At 40.8% G+C, this 22,274-nt stretch overlaps 2 protein-coding genes across 7 annotated transcripts in view; one reads left to right on the top strand and one right to left on the bottom strand.

The window, feature by feature from the left end:
- The window catches only part of PTPN4 (protein tyrosine phosphatase non-receptor type 4), a 217,401-nt gene extending 207,209 nt beyond the window's left edge, over positions 1-10,192 (bottom strand). For 2 of the 6 annotated variants that reach the window (XM_060625472.2, XM_060625474.2), the window contains exon 1: positions 9,662-10,192. The gene's annotated coding sequence lies outside the window, so the exon portion shown is untranslated. The remainder of the gene's footprint in view (positions 1-9,661) is intronic. The other 4 variants (XM_060625476.2, XM_060625473.2, XM_060625478.2 and 1 more) reach the window with 3 other exon arrangements.
- A 101-nt stretch (positions 10,193-10,293) lies between these two features.
- Positions 10,294-20,796, top strand: LOC144617176 (uncharacterized). Its single transcript, XM_078451376.2, has 3 exons — positions 10,294-10,463; positions 14,692-14,792; positions 18,213-20,796. The coding sequence occupies exons 1-3, from the start codon at positions 10,294-10,296 to the stop codon at positions 18,257-18,259; spliced, it is 318 nt and encodes a 105-aa protein (XP_078307502.1). The 3' UTR covers positions 18,260-20,796.
- The last annotated feature ends 1,478 nt before the right edge of the window (positions 20,797-22,274 follow it).

Below are 22,274 nucleotides of genomic sequence, written 5' to 3'. Positions count from 1 at the left end.
ATTCTACAGGGTTGTGTGAGAGAATTAAATGAAATACTATATTTTAAAACACAAATATTAGTTTCACCCCTTTCTCTTTTTCTTTTTCTTCCATTTTTCATCTAAGCTACTACAAAAAGGAAGTCCTTTGCTTGGCCACAAAGTCTAAAATGCTTCTCCAACTAGGCATTCATTAGATGCCTTTAAGTGAAGAAAGTAACACAGATCACTGATGTAAAATGCCTCATGGAGGGCACCTGGGTTGGCTCTGTCAGTTAAGCATCCGACTCTTGATCTCAGCTCAGGTCTTGATCACCGGGTCGTGAGTTCGAGCCCCACACTGAGCTCCACGCTGGGTGTGAGGCCTACTTAAAAAAAAAAGAAGAAGAAGAAGAAGAAAATAAAATAAAATGCCTCATGGGAGCACTAGTTCATACAGAAGAGGTGAAAGTAAATGAGCTGCACAAGTAAAAGGGCCTAAAAAAGTAGAGCAAAGTTCAAATAATTTGAATCAGTTAGCATAATAGCATATCCACACAATTGAACATGTCACTATACAAAAAAAAAAAAAAAAAAAAAAAGGGAAGAGTTCCCTTATACTGAAGTTAAGGGATCTCCAACATATATTTTAAATGAAAAAACTATGATAGAAAACATTAATATAATATGCTGTCTTCTACACAGAAAGGTAGGGGGAAACAGTGATTTATATTTATTATTTCTTTTCTATTTGCAAAAATACTGGTAAAATATACAAAAAATCAAAGTGGCTACCTATAGAGAGCAGGGAAGGGAGAGACAGAACAGTATTAAGACTTCTTGGTGCGCCTGGGTGGCTCAGTCAGTTGAGCTACTGACTTTGGCCCAGGTCATTATCTTGTGGTTCCTGGGTTGGAGCCCCATGTTGGGCTCGGTGCTGACAGCTCAGAGCCTGGGGCCTGCTTCAGATTTTCTGTCTCTCTCTGCCCCTCCCTGGCTCATGCTCTGACTCTCAAAAATAAATAATGAACATTAAAAAATAAATAAAGACTTCTAAATACATACCTTTTTACATTATTTTAAAATTTGAACCAGACATACTAACAATTAAAAAAGGAAATACAATTTAAATAAATTTTTAAATATTTGAGAAGTCTGAGTTTGGTAATATATTGTGCTACACTTATTAATTATGACTTATCCGTACATACTTCAGCTATATACTAACATAACTATGATTTATCTGTATATATTTCTAGCACTATAATAAATTTTAAGTTCCTCCAAAGAAAGTATAATCTCCTTGAAAATAAAGATCATGTCTTATTCATTCTGTAACCCCACTGCCAAGCACACTGGATGAAATAACCACTATAGTTTCTTTCTCTTAATCCCCCAAATGTTAAGCTGTCTGTAACCTTAAAAACAAACAGACAAAAAAACACAACAACAAAAAACCTGGAACATCCTGTGCCAGAAAAAGTCTGGAACATCCTGTGCCAGAAAGTAAGGAAAGACTCAAAGGATGGGGACATATCAAAAAGACTCAGGAGCCATCTTGGGGGGGGGGGGGGGTGGGGGGCAGTGCCACTAGCCAAATCTAAGACAATTTCAACAATAACAACAACAAAAAAATTAAAAATAACAATACAACCCACCGAATAGGAATAGAAATCCTTGAGTACATATTGATATAAATGAATGAATAAATAAATGCATGGGGAAGAAGGGAGACATGTGTTTTCAGCAGAACATCAAACAGTAAATGCAGACAGCAACCTTCATAGTAGTAGCTGATTCAGGCAGAATGCAGAAGTCATCAGTGGTCCCATAGACTGATGGATGGAGGTTTGAGGAAGAATCAAATACTTGGAGCCTTGGAGCTCTTCTCACAAAAGACATACCAATTACAAAAGTAAAAATGATGACTTTACAGTGTAGAAACTCAGTAAACATGAACATAACAATGTGTTCAGAGTAAACATCACAGTGGTGGGACAACACTGTAGGCATCCTAGTGACAGACTAAGAACAGCACATCATTTCTATGGTATTCCTGCCAACAACGCATTTAGTCTACACATGAGCAAACCAACGGATGAACCGAAGCGAAGGGATATCTTTCAGAATAAAAAAGGTCAAGGTCATACAAGACAGAAATATTGAGGAAATGTTTCAAACTGAAGAGACTAAAGACACATTATAATTAAATGTAATGTAAGATCCTAAGTTGGATCCTAAACCAAAAAGAAAAGAGAAAAACTGCTGGGACAACTGGAAAATTCTCAATGGCATCTGGCAATCTGAAGGCACTGTTATATCAATGTTAACTGTCTGATTTGATAATTATATAAGAGACTATCCAGGTTTTGGTAAAGACACACTGATTATTTAGGAGTGATGGGCATCATGTGTGCTACTTGCTTTCAAATGGTTCAGAAACAGTCCAATGAAATAAAAAATGGTACATTCCTCTGAAATGGCTGGAAGTAGGGATGAAAATGAGAGACCAGAAATGAGATAACTAGGTAGTCTCACTAAAATTTGAGAATCCACTAAGATATAGCAGAGAGAAAGGGTCAAAGACAAAAGTTCCTTCTTTGGGCATCTGGAAGAAAAGGCCACACTTGGGCCCACTACCGCGAGCCACGCACAAAGATGTTGCATGCTTAACTTGTGTACACACACACACACACACAGTATATACACTATATACAGAGTATATACCACATATGGTATATATATGGTATATACTGTGTGTGTGTGTAAAATTATTCAAGGAAAATATTTTTACTAAGAATAATTCAAGGAAAAAATTGGTTGAAGGAGATTCAAGAGCTCTTTGTGCTGTTCTTGCAACTTTTCTATAGGTTTGAAATTATTTCAAAATAAATTAATTTTTAAAATTCAGTAAGAATTCATGACAACCTTGTGCCTAGCAAAATGCATGGCTCACTGTACGTACTCAATAAAAATTATTTGGCCTTAGAGCTGCCCAAAGAAGAAATCTTGGTATCATCATCAACTCTTTTCCTCTTTCCCTTATATCCAAATGGACACTCAGTTCTAGTGAAACTACCTAATCAGTTTTCGGTTCTAGTCCCACATCCTCATTTTCATTTCCCCGTTTCCAGCTATAATCTCTCACCTGGACCACTGCAAGGGCATCCTAACTGGTCTCTCTAGCCTCATGTTTGCACCATCCTTACATCCTTGCATCATTATCTACAAGTCAGGAGTTACCTTTCAAAACCCACATCTAATCTTATTCCATTATTTAAATATGGATAATTGCTCCCTAATGCAAATTCTGATTTCCTAAGAGGCAGACTAAACATTTGTGTAGGGCACTAGCAAAAAGTACACCTAAAAGGAGTACCAAAAAGATATTTCACACACACACACACAAAACAATCAAGTAGTAATTACTGGGGGGGGAAGGGGGGAGAGAAGAAAGGCAGGTTAAAAAGGGGACTTTGATTTGATCTCCTTTGTGTTTATTTTAGGATTTGATATTGGTTATACTTTTTATTACATGTGGGAATGCCAGGGGTGAGTGGGTACCATAAACTTGCCAATACTTAGAGCCTCTAGAACACAGTACCTTTCCCAATCTTTTCCCAACTTGGCACCAAAGAAAATAATTTTTAGGACACTGGAATAAGCCAACACTATAGGAGGTCAAAAGAAGCCATCTAGGGGTTCCAATATGCCCAGGACCGATAGCCTGATGGGTACACCTTGCTCTCTGGCACACATGTGAACCATTCATGGCACACCAGTTGGGAAGTTCTACAGTTCTTACTATAATTCCACTCAAAGCCCAAATAAGGACCCTCGGAAGGTTTCATCCACATAGTCGACACACACATACAGGAACACAGATTCCACACAAAATCAGACACCAAGAGCCAGCCCACAAAGACACACATATACAAGACAACCTGTATTTTTCCAAATACACTATGCACCCTTTCATACTTCTGACATTTTGTACATGCTGTTCTCTCTACCCAGATCACTTCCAACCCGTCCTCCAAGACACTGCTCAAATGCCACATCTCATTTCCCCCAGATCTTATTACACTTGTCACTATGAATTGTAATTGTTTGTTGACATGTGTTACCATCCTAGAATTAGAGCTCAAGGACAACAATCATGTCCTATTTACCTGTATACCACTGATCCCTATAACAGACATTCAAATATTTGTTTAATTCACATATAAATGAGTGTTTACTATGTCATTCCCCCAATAAGCCAGAATTTCCAAAATACATTAATTAAAACCATAAGGTAAAATTTTACAATCAAATTAGCATTTTTTTTTTCCAAAACAAGATTGCCCATTTCTCTGAGAGAAACCTGGCATAGAAATATTCATACCACTGGACCATTATCCTAGTTTTAAACTGAGGAAATAAACAAGCTATGAGCACAGAGATACTCACTGTAGATTATAGGAGTAGAAATTTCAGAAACGGCAAAATGTTTAACAAAAAGTAAATGACTAAATCAATCACCTGATTGATAAATCATCTGAACTGCTAAGCAATTGTTTAAGTTATACTCATGATGGGAATGGGAAAATGAGAAAAATATGATCACCTACCATTTATTGACCATCTTTTCTATTTAAAGAGTACTACATGCTTTATACATATTATCCTAATCATTACAACAACTCAAAGACAAGTATTCTTATCCTAATTTCACAGACAAGGAAGTAGGCTTGAGGGTTATATAATTTGTCCAAAGTTTTTGAGATCAGATTCCAACCTACATCAATGTGACTTCAAAGTCTATCATCTTTTTCCTACATTGCAATGCTTCTACTATATGTTTCAAATATATTAAACTCAAAACTGTATCTCTACCATACAACTTAATTTTAAAAGTATGGACAATTGCCTGGAAAAAAAAAACAAAAATATCTATTAAATGGTAATTAAGGGTGAATGTTGTGACAGTATCATTTTTTTATATTAGCGACTCTTTGAAGCCGAATTGCTAGGCAATGAACTGAACTCCTGAGGCAGTAAAAAAGAACTCCCATTTTAATTTTTTTTACATATTTTTATTAAGGACACAGAACAGGTAACATTGTAAAAACTTAAGAAGGATGTACTCAACTAACTGTATTTAAAAATCATATATTAAGCCCAGGGTGCTTATTACTAGGATTGAAAACCTGTCAATCATGACTGGATTAAGCAGCATTCTTCCAGGGAAAAAAGACTGAATTTTGAGGAAGACTTAAAGAGGAGGCACATGAATTGGAGACAGGAATGTTTCAACTGAGGAAACAAGGGCAGAGGAAAACACAAGAGTATTTTCTTTTTAAGCAAGAATGGGAAACAAAGCTAGTGAGATGAAGTGGGTAGAAAGCCTTCAAGGCCAAGTTGATATGTTTGGAATTAATTTGATAAGTAACAGGGAACTGTAACAGACACATTCTTAAATGGGAAGGTGGCATGCTGAAATAAAAATTTAAAAATTCAAAAAAAATATTTAAAAATTCAAACTTCAGGGGCGCCTGCGTGGCTCAGTTGGTGGGGCATCTGACTTCAGCTCAGGTCATGATCTCATGGTTCATGGATTCAAGCCCTGTATCAGGCTCTGTGCTAACAACTCAGAGCCTGGAGCCTGCTTTGGATTCTCTGTCTCCCTCTCTCTGTGTCTCTCTCTGACCCTCTCCCACTCACGCTGTCTCTCTCTCTCTCTCTCTCTCAAAAATAAACATTAAAAAAAAAAAATTCAAACTTTGTTCCAAGGAAAGCACTGCCTTGAATTTAAACAATACTTAATAACTGGAGGGGAGAGGGGAGGCAGGAGGGGGGAATCCATTATCCATTATGTGTGCTTTATACATATTACCCTTCTGAAAAAGAATAACTAAAGAAAAAAGTTTAAATAATGGGTAAATATATTGGTAAGAGGAATCCTTTCAGATACAATGCTTTCAAATATTAAGTGCCACTGTATATTTTAGTAAGAATCACAGAACTCTAGAGCAAGAAGGGATGCTGGAGATAATCTTTTCAGTGACAACCTCTTCATTTTCCCAATGGGTTAAATTGAGGCTCAAAATCAAATAATTTGCTTAATGTCATATATAAACTAGTGGAAGATTCAATACTAAAACTCAGATTTTCTAGGCAGCAAGATCTAAAGCTGTGCTATCCAATATTATAGCCACTAGCAACATCTGGTTATTTAAATTTAAACTGGTTAAAATTAAATACAATTTTAAATTCAGTTCCTCAGGCAGGACAGTCACATTCAAGTGCTCCATGCCACATATGATTAACGGCTACCATACCTGACAGTGCAGAAAAAGAGTATCTCCATCACTGTAGAAAGTTTAATTGGACAGCTTATTCTTCAGAATAAGCTTCAGAGTCAGACAGACCTAGTTTCAATTCTACTTACTGCAGTGTGGTCCTAGTTATTTAATTGCTCTTTGACCCCATTTGGGGGAGGGAGGAAGCAGGGAATTCATAATACCTACCTCACAAAGTGTACTTGATGACTACGTAAGACAACACAAAATGCTCCTTTACATTATCTGGCGCGTAACGGACATTAAACACTTCCCTTGTGTATCCTTCTATCTTTCTACTCCTCTATATAACTTCTTGGTTAAAAGATACAAACACAAGAATGCCCAAATTAGTATCTTCCCCTTAAGATAATCCACAGCACCTACTTTTCAATCTGTTCCTACCAATTTTTTCAAATACTTGCACCTTTCTTCTAGCGTTGCTACTTAGGAGTAACAAAATGAAGAATGAAGGTGGGGGAGGGAGATGCCTCTAACAAAGTTTAGAGAATGTAATAAATATCCCCTCTTATTTCCCACCCTGTTGTATATATGACTATACTGACTGACCATGCAAAGGAAAAGAAATATACTAGACTGTTCCTAGATCCTGAACTTACACTGTTCCTAGATCCTGAACTTCCAAACCAATAGACGATTCTACAGTACTTGTACATTATATTCCTTATCACCATCTGCTCTAGTTGAATATTAAATGAAGAAATAACACCTTCATCTTACAATACTTTCCAGGTAAACAGTAATAAAAAAGGATTTCCAGCGTGTTAAACTAACCTTCAAGGCTTCACAGCTTAATCTACTAAACTGACAAATTTAACAAATCTAGACTACAGCATATAAAAAATTTTACATCATGTATGCGTTTACCCAGAAAAACAACAAAATTCAACTCAGTTTGTAGCCAGTGAATTTCCACCAATACTAAATTTTACATAGGGACAACAATTCATATTTAGCCACATAGTTAAACAGACTTGCCATTTCGCATGAGGTCACCAATTTTACACTCCTAAAAACTAACACAAAAAAATTAAAGAACTTTTAAACAGTCATGTTTAAACATCCACAAAACAAGATTTCTACATATTTTTTAAAGCTTTCTTATTGCTTAAAACGGACCATATCAACTCGCAAAAGGGGGGGCAGGGGAGTGTCCTCCCAGTGTCTCCTTGAAATTTATCTGGCATTCTCTTACCTCAGTCCTTAAAGATAATTTACTCAAAAACATGACCAATGCTCCCCCATAAAGGGTTCAGAATAAGTCAAATAAATGCCAAAGAGATAACACTGCACCCTGTACTGTCACTTTACAACTCAAATAATTTTTTTAGACAAAACTAAAATATTCTGAATATACAAATCATAAAGACTAACAATATTCAATGGGGGGGAGTCACATAAATTTTTTTTTGATGAAAAAAGTCTTTATTACTATCCTACATAAAGCACTTTATACATTGAAAACAGGCTTCTATGCCTGAACCGATGAAATCTAATTTGTGACAGTCTGTAATTTTTTAAAGTCCTTCAATAATAATGAAGTGTACATTGGTCACATTAGAATAGGTCAAATGAATTTTCCTGAGGCTGCATTCTAAGTACATCTGACCCAGAAAGTATTTTTAGCAAGTGTGTTCAATCAATGCTGGTTTTATGCCTAGCCTAAATTAGAAATTGGGTGTCACAAATTTGAAGTAACAAAGTTAGTAGGGACATTTTAAAAGATATTCAGTTAGAACATAAAAAACCAAGTATGAAACAATTCTATACCCACAGCCCAGAAGCTAAGCAGGTTAGAAAGCAGGCAATAAGAAAGTTATATCTTCTCCATTACTACTTTTGAAGAACGTGTGATTTTCCAACTTAATAAACTGTAGCCTACTCAACATTAATAAATATGACAAAATAGTCATGGCTCCTTGTGTTTAGCTCCTGGCCAAATGTTTAAAACAGATTAGCTAAATCATAAATATCTCCATGTACTAAGAGACTATGATTTTCTTCTTATAAACCAAACCACTCAAGAACATGAGAATATGGGACCACACATGTTTCAGTGAAAAACGGTAACAAAGATATGTGTGTCATTAAAAACAAACAAACAAACAAACAAAACAGAGACAAAAAAACAGCTTTGTGGTAACTGGAGCATAAATTTATTCTGACAAAAAATGGTGGGATCGACAAAAGACCGCACTCTTTTATTATGAGTCAGTAAAGAAGTTCTATACAATACACAAACTTCTGCTTATGAAAAATCTTTTTTGAAAAAAATCTATAGGTTAAATTTATATTCATCAAATTCAAGATCTAACTGATACATCTAGCTCTACTCCAGTAAGCAAGCACACCTTGGACTGAGCAATCACTTATTTTAAGGTCAGTTCCTCCTCCCTTAAAAATAAAAGAAAAATAATTTTTTTTTCTTTGACACGTTAAGGTTCAAAACTTAGGGTAAAAAATCTGGGCTTTTACTGTTCCATGATCTTTTCCCTTAAATCATCTTTTGTAAGTCGGATATGTTGGCTTTTGGGTTAGGTTCCCCCCCGCCCCCATAAACACGTTTTAAGTGCACTGTTTCAGCTAGACCCACGATCTGGTCACATAAACCTAATATTACTCCAAGTCTGATTTAAAAGCAGTTAGTACATTGCAGATATACAGGTTCCCCTGAACAAGCGCTTGAAAAGCCTACAATTCGTTGTCTGTACTGGTGTCACAATATAAGGTAACCCAACACATAAAAGCCTCCCATTTCAAATTTCGCAGAAACACCGATACATGTATCTTTGCAACTGTAAACTGTTCCATCCTAAGGAAACCTTGGGAAATGCATCGGTATCGTCTACTTAGCTACATCTCAACTTTTTTTTTTTTTTTTTGGCCCAACTACAGATTCCTAAACACAAGTATATACCGGTGGAATCACAAGAGGCTTAAAACTTCAACGGTAGAGACAGTTTGCCCATGCAGCAGAAGCAAGAAGCACTCACATGAGCCCATTAAAAAACAGAAACAAAACCAAAAAGGAAGCCTACCAACGATGGAAAACTCAGAAGATTCCAAAACCTTACCTAGAGTTTAGGTACTGTGGAACATTCCATCTCCGCACCGATTCCATTCCCTTCTCCCTTCTCCCTTCGCTCACCCGTAACAGATTCCAACATTAACCCCAGGAGCTGCGGGAGCAGAGGTCCCGAGAAGAAAGGGGGGCGGGGGTACAAGCATCTTTTTTCCCCTTCTCTGAAATCAACCTAGTGCCTCCGGCTTGCCCTACCTGGCTTGCCTCCCACACCCAGGTAACAGCCTCGCGCGCCTCGCAGGGCCGAGACGCCGGCCGGAACCCCAGAGCCTCTTACCTTCGGTGCACAGCCGCGTCCTCTCGGCTGGAGAAGAAAAGCCTCGAGGCCCGGGCGCGCCGGGGCGAAGCGCGTCCGCCGCGCGGCTCCCGGGGGCTCCCTCAGCGGCCCCCCAGCAGCCGCCGCCGCAGCGGCCGCGCCACGGCCCCGAGCCGCCAGCACCACCTCATACTGCGGGGCTGCAGCGGGCCGGCGCCGCCGGGGAGGCGGGAGGGAGGCGGGCGGCCGGCGCGCTCTCCCACCTCCCTGCGGGGATGAGATAATCCACACACCCCCAAAGTGCCGTGGGGGAGGGGAGCCCCGGGGCGGGGGGCCTGGCCCCAAACCTCGGACCCTTCGGCCAAAGCCAAGTCTCTCCTGTCCCCGACTCAGGCCCGGAATTCAGCCCCCGGGGACCCAGGAGTCCTGAGAGAACAATGTGGGGGGGCCGCGAGGAGCGGAAAAGCGCGCAGCGCGGTGTGAGCGGGCGGGTAATCCGGGGCAGCGTTTGTGTGTGAGAGTGCAAGAGGAGCTCAACCTCCCCCCTCCTTCTCCTCCTCCTCTTCCTCCACCTCCTCCTCCTCCTCCTCCTCCGTCTCCTCCTCCTCCCTCAAGCACACCCCGTCTCCCAGGCCACAGCATAGCAACCGAACATGGCGGCTGCGCAGACGCCGCCACTCAGCGGCCGGGAGCGGCGGCGGCCGCAACTGGAGGCGATCTCGCGAGAGGGGAGGCCAAAAACCCTCCCAGCTAGAGCCGACAGGAGAGGTTGCACCCGCGCGCGAGCGGGGGGACACGCAGGTGCGAAAGAGGCCGGACCTGGGTAGGTTGGGGAGGGAGGGCTGGGAGGAGGGGGCGGGGCGCTGTGGCCCCGCCCCATGCCCCAGCAGCGATTGGTTACTTGAACTGCGACCCCTGCTGGACCTACTGACCTAAGGGACCGGCCGAGGAGCAGAAACCTAAGTTTTAAAGGGGAAAACCGGACCTCTGGGCCCCAAATGTCCCAACTTCAGTGCTGATAGAGGATACAGGTTTTAGGATGTAGTTTTGAATCATTTCCTCTCCTAAATATAGACTCTAAAACAAAGAACAAACAATGTTCTTTTACGAAACAAACGTCTGGGTGCCTTCTGTGTGCCAGGAGCGGTGTGCTTTTAAAAATTGAATTAATTCATCATGATAACACATATGAATTTGGTGTTATCACACCAGGGGTTTTAGCCACGTGCATTCATATTTTACTGATGGTACAAACTTATTTGTGATAAGACAGATGCCTACGGGCTGGGTGATCTCAGCTGAAATGATGAGAGGAGGGATTTGGGGACCGTCGCACTTTTCTTTTTGCAATCATTTTTGTCCCTGTCCTTTCCTGTAGCCTGGTGCCTTCTTGCTCTTCCTTGCTCTTAGCTTCAGTACCCCACCAGAGCCGAGGTCACACAAGCGTTCTTTCAAGCAGCGCTTTGTCTCCAAGCCAACAAAATGCCTCTTTATTAATCAGGACAGGTTTTTACAAGATGAAATCTTGTAAATTTATACAGATCTGTGAAAGACAGCGATTTCTATTGACTCTCTTCTCCTTCGCATGCCTGCTCAGTTTTCCCATTTTAAAAAGACAGCTTGTCAGTCTGTATTTTTCCTGCTTTACCTCTTCTACTGACTGTCCTTCCCAGAGCTTAGTTCCAGCAAGTGTTCATTCATCCTCCCCCAAATATGCTTTCCTGCCCCTAGCTCTCCTTTTTCCATGCCTTTGTTCATACTATTCCCCCTACTGAAATGCTCTTCACTTCATCTCCACCTATCAACATCCAGTCATCCTTCCGACCTAAGGTCATGTGGTACTTCCACCAGAAGTAAGAATTCCTCCTTTGACATTTGTAGTTCTTGGTTTATACCTCCCTTCTGTTTTTAATAGGATACTTATGCTTGTGTGGGCCTTATCACCACTACTACCTGCTAACCCATTGAGGGCAATCATCTTTGTATCAAACTTGTAATATAAATACAGCTGGAGTCTCCACGTTGGAGGGGTTGAAGGAGACATTTTTTTTGTTTTGGGAACCTCCATAGAATGAGACCTTTAGATAAACAAATGTAAGACTCATATCCATCTACTGTTCTTTGGGAAAATTATTAAGTCATTCTTTAAAAACTTGATATATATGGGGCACTTGGGTGGCTTAGTCAGTTAAGCATCTGACTTCAGCTCAGATTATGATCTCACGGTTTGTGGGTTCGAGCCCTGCATCTCTCTGCTGTCAGTGCAGAGCCTGCTTAGGGTTCTCTGTCTCCTTCTCTTTCTGCCCCTCCCCTGCACATGTGCACTCTCTCTCTCTCCCTCTCTTTCTCAAAAATAAACATTTTTAAAAATTGATATATAATTCACATACCATAACATTCATCCTTTTAAAGTGTACAGGAGCACCGGGATGGCTCAGTGGGTTAGGCGTCCGACTTGGGCTCAGGTCATGGTCTCGCAGTTCGTGGGTTTGAGCCCCGTGTCGGGCTCTGTGCTGACAGCCCCTCCCCCACACATGCTCTGTGTGTGTGTGTGTGTGTGTGTGTGTCTCAAAAATAAATGAACACTTAAAAAATAATAATAATAAAGTGTACAGTTTAGTGCTTTGTAGTATATTTGCAGAGTTGTGCAACCATCACCACTATCTACTTCCACAACATCATCACCCCCAAAAACCTCTCATACCCATTAGCAGCCACTCTTCACTCCCTCCTCTACCAGCCCCTGACAACCACTAATCTACTTTCTGCCTTTATAGGTTTGCCTACTCTGGACATGTCATATAAATGAAATCATACATACTGTAAATTCTCTACAAAAATATGTAAATTTTTGCTCATCTTTAAATTACAATCTCTAAAAATTAATATATGCCTATTCTAGATCATTTTGATGACCACTTTGTAACCAAACACTGCCACCTGATTTCATATTTGGCACCGAGAACTGTAACTTTAATTTTCTTGGGCAAATGAGAAAAAAGTAGAGTACTTCTTGGGGCGCCTGGGTGGCTCAGTCGGATAAGTGCCTGACTCTTGGTTTCAACTCAGGTCATGATCTCACTGTTCGTGGGTTTAAGCCCTACATTGGGCTCTGTGCCAACAGCACAGAGCCTGCTTGGATTCTGTTTCTCTCTCTCTCTCTCTGCCTCCCCCGCCCCCCCCCCCCCCCCGCCTGCTGGTGATCTCTCAAAATAAATAAATAAACAAACAAAAAAAGTAGAGTACTTCTTGCGGGGATGACAACGTTCTGCCTAAGTGAAGATCAAGCATCCTCATGGCACAACATACAAAAGTTTCACAAAAATCCAAACAAAGAAGAATGTAGGGATAATTCAGTTGATTATAAGCATGCCTTTAAAAACCCATGCCATAGCAGTGAGTTCCATTTTCTCATCACAAGGGACACTTTAATTTCAGCAAAACAACATCATCTACTACACTACATGCATGATATTAATTGAATTTTTAATTTTGTTGATTTAATTTGCAAAATTGTTTAGTTTATAGGTGTAAAAAATCTCACAGCTGTGAGAATAAGGACTTTATATATACCTAATCTTATGTTTATCCATGATTAAGAAACATAATTTAAGTGATTTAATTTTACATTTGAGAGTTAGCAAGATCTTTCTTTGCATTTCAGAGTGGCCCCAAACATTGCTAGATATTGGCAGACACTGCTATTGACTGTGATTTTTTTTTTCCCTTGTCTGCAGCCTGCCCTTGGCTGTGCTTTGGGAGAGTGAGAGCAAGTGTTGTGTCCACACTTGAAGGGTGTTGGCAGGGGAGGACTGGCCTTTTTGCACTGTGTAGTTGACGTTAGGACCTCTTCTAACCCTGGGTAGCCACAGCCAAGAAGGAATGGGCATTTGTTCTGGCCTGTGCAGCCAAGCCATGCGCCTGGACCGTGGCAGTGACCTCTGGCAGCCATAAGGCAACAGAGAATGAAGGACACAAGGACCGGGCGCTGTGGCTCAGCCACCCTGCCATCAGCAACCTGGGAGGATCCCTTTGGAAGAAATAAGTGATCCTTAGGTCAGTGGAGATATCTAGGGAGGAGAACCCCAAGGGAAACCTGGACGCGGCTTGCTAGGTAGACCTCAGGGTACTGACTGTGAATTTTAACATTAAAGAACACGTGACTTGAAGTGACTTGATTTTGTTGCCTAAGCTGATGAAGTGGAACATACAAGGTATACAAGCTTTCAAATACCTGCTTTCTGACATGTGACCTTAATTGGATATCTAGGGGCTCAGTCTGTTGAGCATCCGACTTCTACTCAGGTCGTGATCTCGCGGTTTGTGAGTTCAAGCCCCGCGTCAGGCTTGCTGCTGTCAGCACAGAGCCGAGAGCCTGCTTCGGATGCTCTGCCCTCCACTGTCTCTCTGCCTCTCTCCCACTCACTCTCTCTCTCTCTCTCTCTCAAAAAATAAATAAAATATTAAAAAAAATTTTTTAATTGGATTTCTACCTGCCTTTGACTGACAACGAAGGGACAAAGGGGGAATTCCATCTTTTTACCTGTCTGGAATCTTCAGGAATAACTTAAAGTGGGACGCCTGGGTGGCTCAGTCAGTTAAGGGTCTGACTCTTAATTTCGACTCAGGTCATGATCTCGCAGTCATGAGATGGAGCCCTGAGTTGGCCCCCCACCCTGCACTGGGTGTGGAGCCTGCTTAAGATTCTCTTTCTCCCTTTCCCTCTGCTCCTCCCCCTCTCCCTCTGCCCTCTCTTTCAAAAAAAAAAAAAAAAAAAAAAGGAATAACAAACTGAAACAAAATAATTTATAGAGTTTAAACCTTTAAGGAGGCATCATATATTTTTCCAACAAGTTCAGAATTCTGTGCCTTGGGCTTCTTTTAATCACGGAGCTGCTTTAAATATGCTTTAAAAAAAACTTATTTTTGAAAATTAGATAGCATGTATCTCTGAAGCAGTTGGCCCAGATTTGATCACTCTGTCAAAATGACCTTCTTCTCTTCACTTGCTAGCAATTCTTTCTTCCTTCTTTCTTTCCTTTCTAAAGCAGCAGAAGAACCATGTTGACAATCCCTGGGATCAAGAACTATATAGAAAAATGTAAAACTTTAAAGAATCAAAGACTTCCTCTGGCTTTCGCACTCTCTAAAGGTAAAGGTAGTTTCTTGTGTATACTTCTAGAATTTTCTCCACATCTGTAAGCTAAATGTATATCTTTCCCCCTACATATAAGGGATTATACTATACATACAATATTTCAATTATAAATGTACCTAATAAAACATATAGATATATGTCACTCTAAAGGCTGCACCATAGTGTATTTAATCTTGTCTAATAAATGGGCAGTTAGGTCATTTCCAGTTCTTTGCTATTGCATACAATGCTATAAAGAACACTTTCATTTCATGTACAAGAAAACTTTGTACATATAACAAAGTATTTTTTTAATGTTAATTCACTTTTGAGAGACAGAGACAGAGACAGAGAGACAGAGTTTGAGTTGGGCTGGGGAAGAGACAGCATGAGACACAGAATCTGAAGTAGGCTCTGGGCTCTGAGCTGTCAGCACAGAGCCCAACGTGGGGCTCAAACTCATGAACTGTGAGATCATGACCTGAGCAGAGTAGGCTGCCCAACCGACTGAGCCACCCCGGAGCCCCACAAAGTATTCCTTTATTTTATTTTTTTTAAAGTTTATTTAGGGGTGCCTGGGTGGCTCAGTCAGTTAAGCATCCAACTTTGGCTCAGGCCATGATTTCATGGTTCTTGGGTTCCAGCCCTGCGTCGGGCTCTGCACTGACAGCTTGGAGCCTGCTTCAGATTTTGTGTCCCCCTCTCTCTCTCTGCCCCTCCCCAACTTGTGCTCTCTCTTTCAAAAATAAATAAACATTTAAATAAATAAATAAAAATAAAATTTTTTTATTTATTTTGAGAGAGAGAACAGGAGAGGGGCAGAAGAAGGGGGAGGAGAATCCCAAGCAGGGTCTGTGTTGTCAATGCAGATCCTGACACGGAGTTTGACCCCACAAACCTTGAGATCATGACCTGAGCCAAAATCCAGAGTCAGATGTTTAACTGACCGAGCCACCCAGGTGCCCCAAAGTATTTCTTTAAGACAGAAATGCAATTGGTGGGTTGAAGTGTATGGGCATGTTTAATTTTGATAAATGTTGCCAAGTTGCGCCCACCAACTGCGTGTGAGTTGCTGTTTTCAACCTCTTATTGTTTCTGGGTTTTGTATTTTCATCAATACAAAAACAAAAACATATTTTCTTCTAATACTTACGGTTGTTTTTCCTCTTTTTTAAAATACTTAAATCTATGGCCCTCTGGAAATAACGCTAGTGGAAAGAAATAGGGATCCCGCTTCATTTTTTTTCATAGCTATCCACTTGTCCCAATAGCAATCTTCTTGAAGAATCCATTAACAAATTACCACAACTTTGGCGGCTTACAACAACGCACACTTATTATGTCACACTTCTGGGCATATGAAGTCCAAGATGGATCGATAGACTATGTTATTTCTGGAGGAGAAATCTCTTGTCTTTTCCAGCTCCTTGAGGCTGAAGTGCTCCTTGGCTCATGGCCCCTCCCTCCATCTTCAGACCCAGGAGCTCGCATCTTCACATCTCTGTCTCCTCATCCCTGCGTCTTCCATGACACCCATACCCCCCTTGGATGAGGACCCTTGTGATTACGCTGGACACATCCACACAGTCCAGGATCACCTCCCCATTTCAAGATCCTTAGTTTAACCACATCTCCAAAGTCCTTTTTGCTATGCAAGCTACCGTATTCACATTATCATTCTGTGCAGATGGTGTGAACATCTTTGGAGGCCACTATCCTGCATGCCATGATGTGGAGAACAAAGGCAAAAGAAGTGTAGAAAAAATTAAATTTCCTTACAACTTGCAGCCCACTGACAAGTACCTGAGATAGAGTGACCTTCTTCAAGGAGCTCAGCTGCCTCAATATTAATACTTTGCTAAGGGCAAAAGGCAACCTTAACCTGACATTGGCCAGATCTCCAGGATCCTGTAAATCTTCTCTAACGTATAGAAATTCCTTTGGAAACTTCTTTTATCTCTACCTGCCCCCCAAGATATATGTTAACAATCATCCTCCAATCATATGGCCCACTGTTATACATCTGAAGGGACTCGTGACTAATATTTTACTAGACAGTAGTAAATGACATTTTCCTAACAACAGCCAGCCCCTCAAAGTCCTCACAACCTTGCTTCCAAATTCCTTAGAGACTTAAACTATCCCTCACCCCCTCCCAACTTAAAAGTATATACAGTCACTCCTCACAACCCCAGGGCAGCTATTTCTGCCCACAGGTACTGTCCCCATGCTTTAATAAAACCACTCTTTTTGCGCCAAAAACCTCTCAAGAATTCTTTTTTTTTATTTAAAAAAATCTTTTTAATGTTTATTTTTGAGAGAGACAGAGCTTGAGCAGGAGAGCAGCAGAGAGAGGGAGACACAGAATTTGAGAGAGACAGAGCGTGAGCGGGAGAGCAGCAGAGAGAGAGGGAGACACAGAATCCAAAGCAAGCTCCAAGCTCTGAGCTGTCAGCCCAGAGACCGACACAGGGCTCAAACCCAGGAACTGTGAGATCATGACCTGAGCCGAAGTCAGAAGCTTAACTGACTGAGGCACCCGGGTGCCCCAAGAATTTTTTCTTGACCATTCCCTCCCAGACCCCAAAACACATCACATCGTACCATGGTCTCTAATGCCATGCTTTTTAGCCATTAGAATCTCTAATCAGTTTTAATACCTGAAAAAAAAGGTTAATTTCACCTCATGACTTCTTTTTCCAAGATGAACATGTTTTTAACTATATGAATATAAAATACGTGAGCCAGGGGCACCTGGCTGGCTCAGTCAGTGGAGCGTGAAACTCTCGATCTCCAGGTTGTAAGTTTGACCCCCCACATTGGGTATAGAGATTACTTAAAAATAAAATCTTAAAACAAAAGTAAATAAAATAAAATACATGAATCTTAGATTATAACCACAGTATTAAATTACATTGACAGTACATATGGTGTGCTTAGTGTATAATTTGTATATTGTCAGAAAAAATATTATTTGTAGTTATACGTGAATATAATCTGTATATATAAGTACATTCTTTGGACATTATCCATATAAGGCACTTAACCTGTATCTAAGTTTTCTTTATTTTTATTTGTTTTCTTAACTTAAATATTAATGCAAATTTGTTCTCATAATTTTCATTCATAAAAAAACCAACAATCGTGTATTGCTCACCTACTATTTGTTAGGCATCTAGAATATAGGTAAGAGGTGGCCCGTGCCCTCAAGGCAAGTGTTTTTCATTCTTGGGTTGTGACTTACAAATGGGTTGAGAAATCAGGGTGGTAGACCATAACTAGAATCTTGAAAAAAGGAAATGAATTAGGCTAGAAAATAGAGCGCATCACACAAAGTGAAGGTAAACACAGTACTGTGAAACTTTAACTTAGGTTGCATGTTTGTGTGTTTTGTGTGTATGTAGGTTGCGATGTAAGATGTCTTTCTTCCTTTAGGTGTGTGGCCAAAAAGTTTGAGTGCCTCTGGTCTGCAGGAGAATTAAGAAGTAAATAAAACAGTACAAATTCGTAGAAGTGCTTTCATAGATTAAACTCCATGAGGGCAGGAACCATGGCTCACCATTATTTCCTCACAGACTGGTCTGGTTTGGTAATGTCTGGTCTATAATCAGCCCTCAGTTGTCATTCTCCAATAAAGGAAGGGATGAGATGGGCCCAGGAGGCTAGGGAAATCAGTGAAAGGAGACCAGATGACTAGACACATTGTGCCTTGGGTTTTGCCTGGCTTCCACTGGGAGCGTGGACTGCAGGGACAAGATTTGGAGATGAAATGATCTGGTGGAGAATTGAAGGCTGGGCAGAGCCTCGAGAGGGAAGCCTGAGGGACCTTGAGTGACATCTAGTGGCTTCTGTGGCCAAACGGGAGGAACCAGCCTGAGGAATCTCCCATCAGGAGGAATATTATTGGATGTGCTGTATGTTTAAAGAAGAAGAAGAAGAAGAAGAAGAAGAAGAAGAAGAAGAAGAAGAAGAAAAAGAAGAGAAAGAAGAAGAGGAAGAGGAAGAAGAAGAAGAGGAACAAGGAGAAGAAGAAGGAGAAAAGAAAAAGGAAAAGATGGGCTCATCCCCACATAATGTATAAATGTTCCTTTATTTGTAGATGAATACTGCAGTTTTAATGGTCTACACTCTTTTTTGTGTGTGTTGGCTTTATCCATAGGAGCTTTAACAACAGATTAGAAAATCTTGATTAATCTTAATGCCTTTGTAGCATGCACCTGGCACGGCATTTTTAGATGTGCTGTTGGCTGGCTGACATGTCTTGGTCATTCATTCAACCTGTGGTCATTGATTGGTTACCACCCACATTAAGGATTCTCCTCCCTGGCCTCACGTTAGAAGCACTAAGGAAGTTTTTAATAAATACAGAGGAGTTGGGGCACCTGAGGCTCCACCGTTTAAGCGTCTGACTTTGGCTCAGGTCATGATCCCACGGTTTGTGGGTTCAAGCCCTGCATTGGGCTCTGTGCTGACAGCTGGGAGCCTGGAGCTTGCTTTAGATTCTGTATCTCCCTCACTCTCTGCCCCTCCCCCACTTGCACTCTATCTCTCAAAAATAAGTAAACGTTAAGAGAAATTAAAAAAAAAAAGTACAGAAGACTTTGCCCCACTCTGATCCCACTCTATTCTCACTTAATTGGTCAGAATGGAGCCCAGGGTCCTCTTACAGATGTGGATATAGATGAAGATTTTTTTCAGCTGCCAACAGAGCACTCCTCTCTGGTGATGCAATATTCATGCCCACTCCATGATGCATCTCTCCCTCCAGCAGGCAGGTTCAATAGGCCAGATTAAGTTCCTACTTTCTCTGGTTTTTACACCACTTCTGAGACACCTTGATTGGACTTGCATAATCCCTGGTTTTCATCGGTGATATATTTATTAACTATCTCCAGCACATGTTTTACCCACAGATGACTCATCTCTCATAAGGCAATTACTCCTTCTCATCTTATTATGTGCAGTGTTTCCCTTCTGTCTATCATGCTCCGCCTTTCCTTTCTTTGCCAAACTCCTACTCACCTTTTAGACTTCAGCTCTCAGGCTGACTCCTCTGAGAAGCCTTCCTTGATCTTCCCCTCACCCAGGGCTCAACTCTTTGTGTCCCCAGGAAAGCACATAGCCCGTGATGTTGCAATGGGCCAGCTCCTCTCTTTTCCCCAGTTGATTTTTAAGCTTCTTAGAACATTGATCTTGGCTTTCATTTATTTCTGGATCCCCCAAATCCACACACAGTAAAGACCCCTCCCCCCAAAAAATGGTTGGTGAAATAAACTAATTCTCTAGTTCCATTCTCAGAGGATGGTGTTATGGCAAGGGGCAATAGGATAAAGGATTAACTTCAAATCTTATTAAAGCCTTGGCGATGGGGAGGGGTGGGGAAATTGTTTCTTGAAAGTCAAGCTGGAGAGCATGAACATTGAGTGGCAGATGATAAAAGAGTGTAAGGAGTATGATGATGTAATCAGAGATTTAGGAAAAATTAATTTCATGCTTCTGAGGAGGGAGAGATTAGGATTGGGCAAAGACTGAATCTGGAAGACCAATTAGAACAGTGACAATACTGCCCCATGAGTCAGTACTGACACTCACCCCTACCTTCCCCCCACCCAATTCTGATAAGTCACCCACAGCTTTCCCAGGCCCCATCCTTGATCAATAATCACAGCCATGGAGAACTTTGGTGTTGAAGGGAGTCTATCCTATGCCTCAGATGCAAGGGAAGAAAATTCAGAAGTGTGTTGTCAAGTACTAGAAACTTCATGTATAATCATTATATATTTAATCAGTTTAAATAGTGATTCCACAATTTTTTTTTAATTTTTTGAATGTTTTTTATTTTTGAGAGAGACAGAGAGACAGAGTGTGAGCAAGGGAGGAACAAAGAGAGGGAAACACAGAATCCGAAGCAGGTTCCAGGCTCTAAGCTGTCAGCGCAGAGCCTGACTTGGGGCTCGAACTCACAAGCCGTGAGATCATGGCCTGGGCTGAAGTCGGGCGCTTAACCGACCAAGCCAGGCGCCCCTGATTCCAAAAGTTTTTTTTTTTTTTTTAAGTGTATTTGTTTATTTTGAGAGAGAGAGAGAGAGGGAAAGAACGAGTGGGGGAGGGGCAGAGAGAAAGGGAGAGAAAGAATGCCAAGCAGGCTCTGAGCTGTCAGTGGAGAGCCCCATGTGGGGCTCAATCTCACCAACTGTGAGATCATGACCTGAGCCAAGATCAAAAGTCAGACACTTAACCAACTGAGCCACCTAGGCACCCCGATAATGATTCCAATTTTTTATCTTGGATATAAACTTTGGCTGGTGACAAAGCAAAACATCTAATGGAAGGTAACAAATGGTTTTCTTAGCACTCATTACTAGTCACCTAAGTTTGTATGAATTTCTAGTAAGGGCAGCAAGGCCCTGGATTGGATTTATTATGTACGGTGATCTTTTATGGAATGTTTGATAAATAACACAGCATGTTCTTAATGGTCTGATAAGTTTCATTGGAAAAACCATCTATACTGTTCTTATAGGAATTCGGCAAGTTATACTTTTTTTTTTCCTTCAATCTCAACATCCAGTAATATATTAAACCCCAAATTAGGTCATGCTTCCTTCTCTTCAACTCTCTTTAGGCTGAACTCAGAAATGAAGGCAACTACCCACTGTGAGTGAGACAAACAATGTTTCTCTGACCAAAATCAGTCAGTTACAAAATCCTAGGGACGCCTGGGTGGCTCAGTCGGTTAAGTGTCCAACTTGGCTTAGGTCGTGACCTCGCAGTTCGTGAGTTCAAGCCCTGCGTCAGGCTCTATGCCAACAGCTCAGAGCCTGGAGCCTGCTCTGGATTCTGTGTCTCCCTCTATCTCTTCCCTTCCCTCTCTCTCTCTCTCAAAATTAAAATAAAATATTTTTTAAAAATTAAAAAAAAATTAAACACTATAATTACCAATCCAGTGTACCATTCTAGTTCTTAACTTCTTTAGATTCTTCTAGTACCAGTAGCTGTTCTGAGGATCATCAAAATCACACAATCTAGAATACTCTCCTTCCTACGTGGGTATCAGACTTAAAAGAGAGAGAGAGAGGCAGCTAGAGGACAGCAAGCTTTAAACTTGAGGCTTAAATTTTTGTGCATCATCTCTTTTTTTTAATGGCAGTCTAACTAATGGACCAGTCCAAGCAGGTCTGTGTATCTTCCTTAAATACAGATGTAGGTGTCCCCTGGTGTGTAAAAGAGACACTCTAGTAAGAAGAAAACCACATGTAAGGGGAATTGGCAATTAGAGACATTTGAAAGTTGTGATGAGCCATAAAGATTAATCTAATAGGAGTCTATATCTGTTAAAATCAAATTTAAAATTAAATGAAGGAATTTGGAAATGGGCAAAAGTTATACAGACCATTTGACAAATCAGTCTCAGAGGATATCATCTGCCTTGAGTGGGCCTCTGGAAAGACATCAGTAGTATCAGCCTGCGTCTGATGCAGGAAGTAGGGTGTGAAG

This window comes from Panthera onca, chromosome C1 (assembly GCF_046562875.1).
Source record: "Panthera onca isolate mPanOnc1 chromosome C1, mPanOnc1 haplotype 2, whole genome shotgun sequence".
Classification (NCBI taxonomy): Eukaryota; Metazoa; Chordata; class Mammalia; order Carnivora; family Felidae; genus Panthera; species Panthera onca.
The sequence above is the reverse complement of the archived record's forward strand: the minus strand, read 5'-3'. Positions and strand labels throughout refer to the sequence as shown.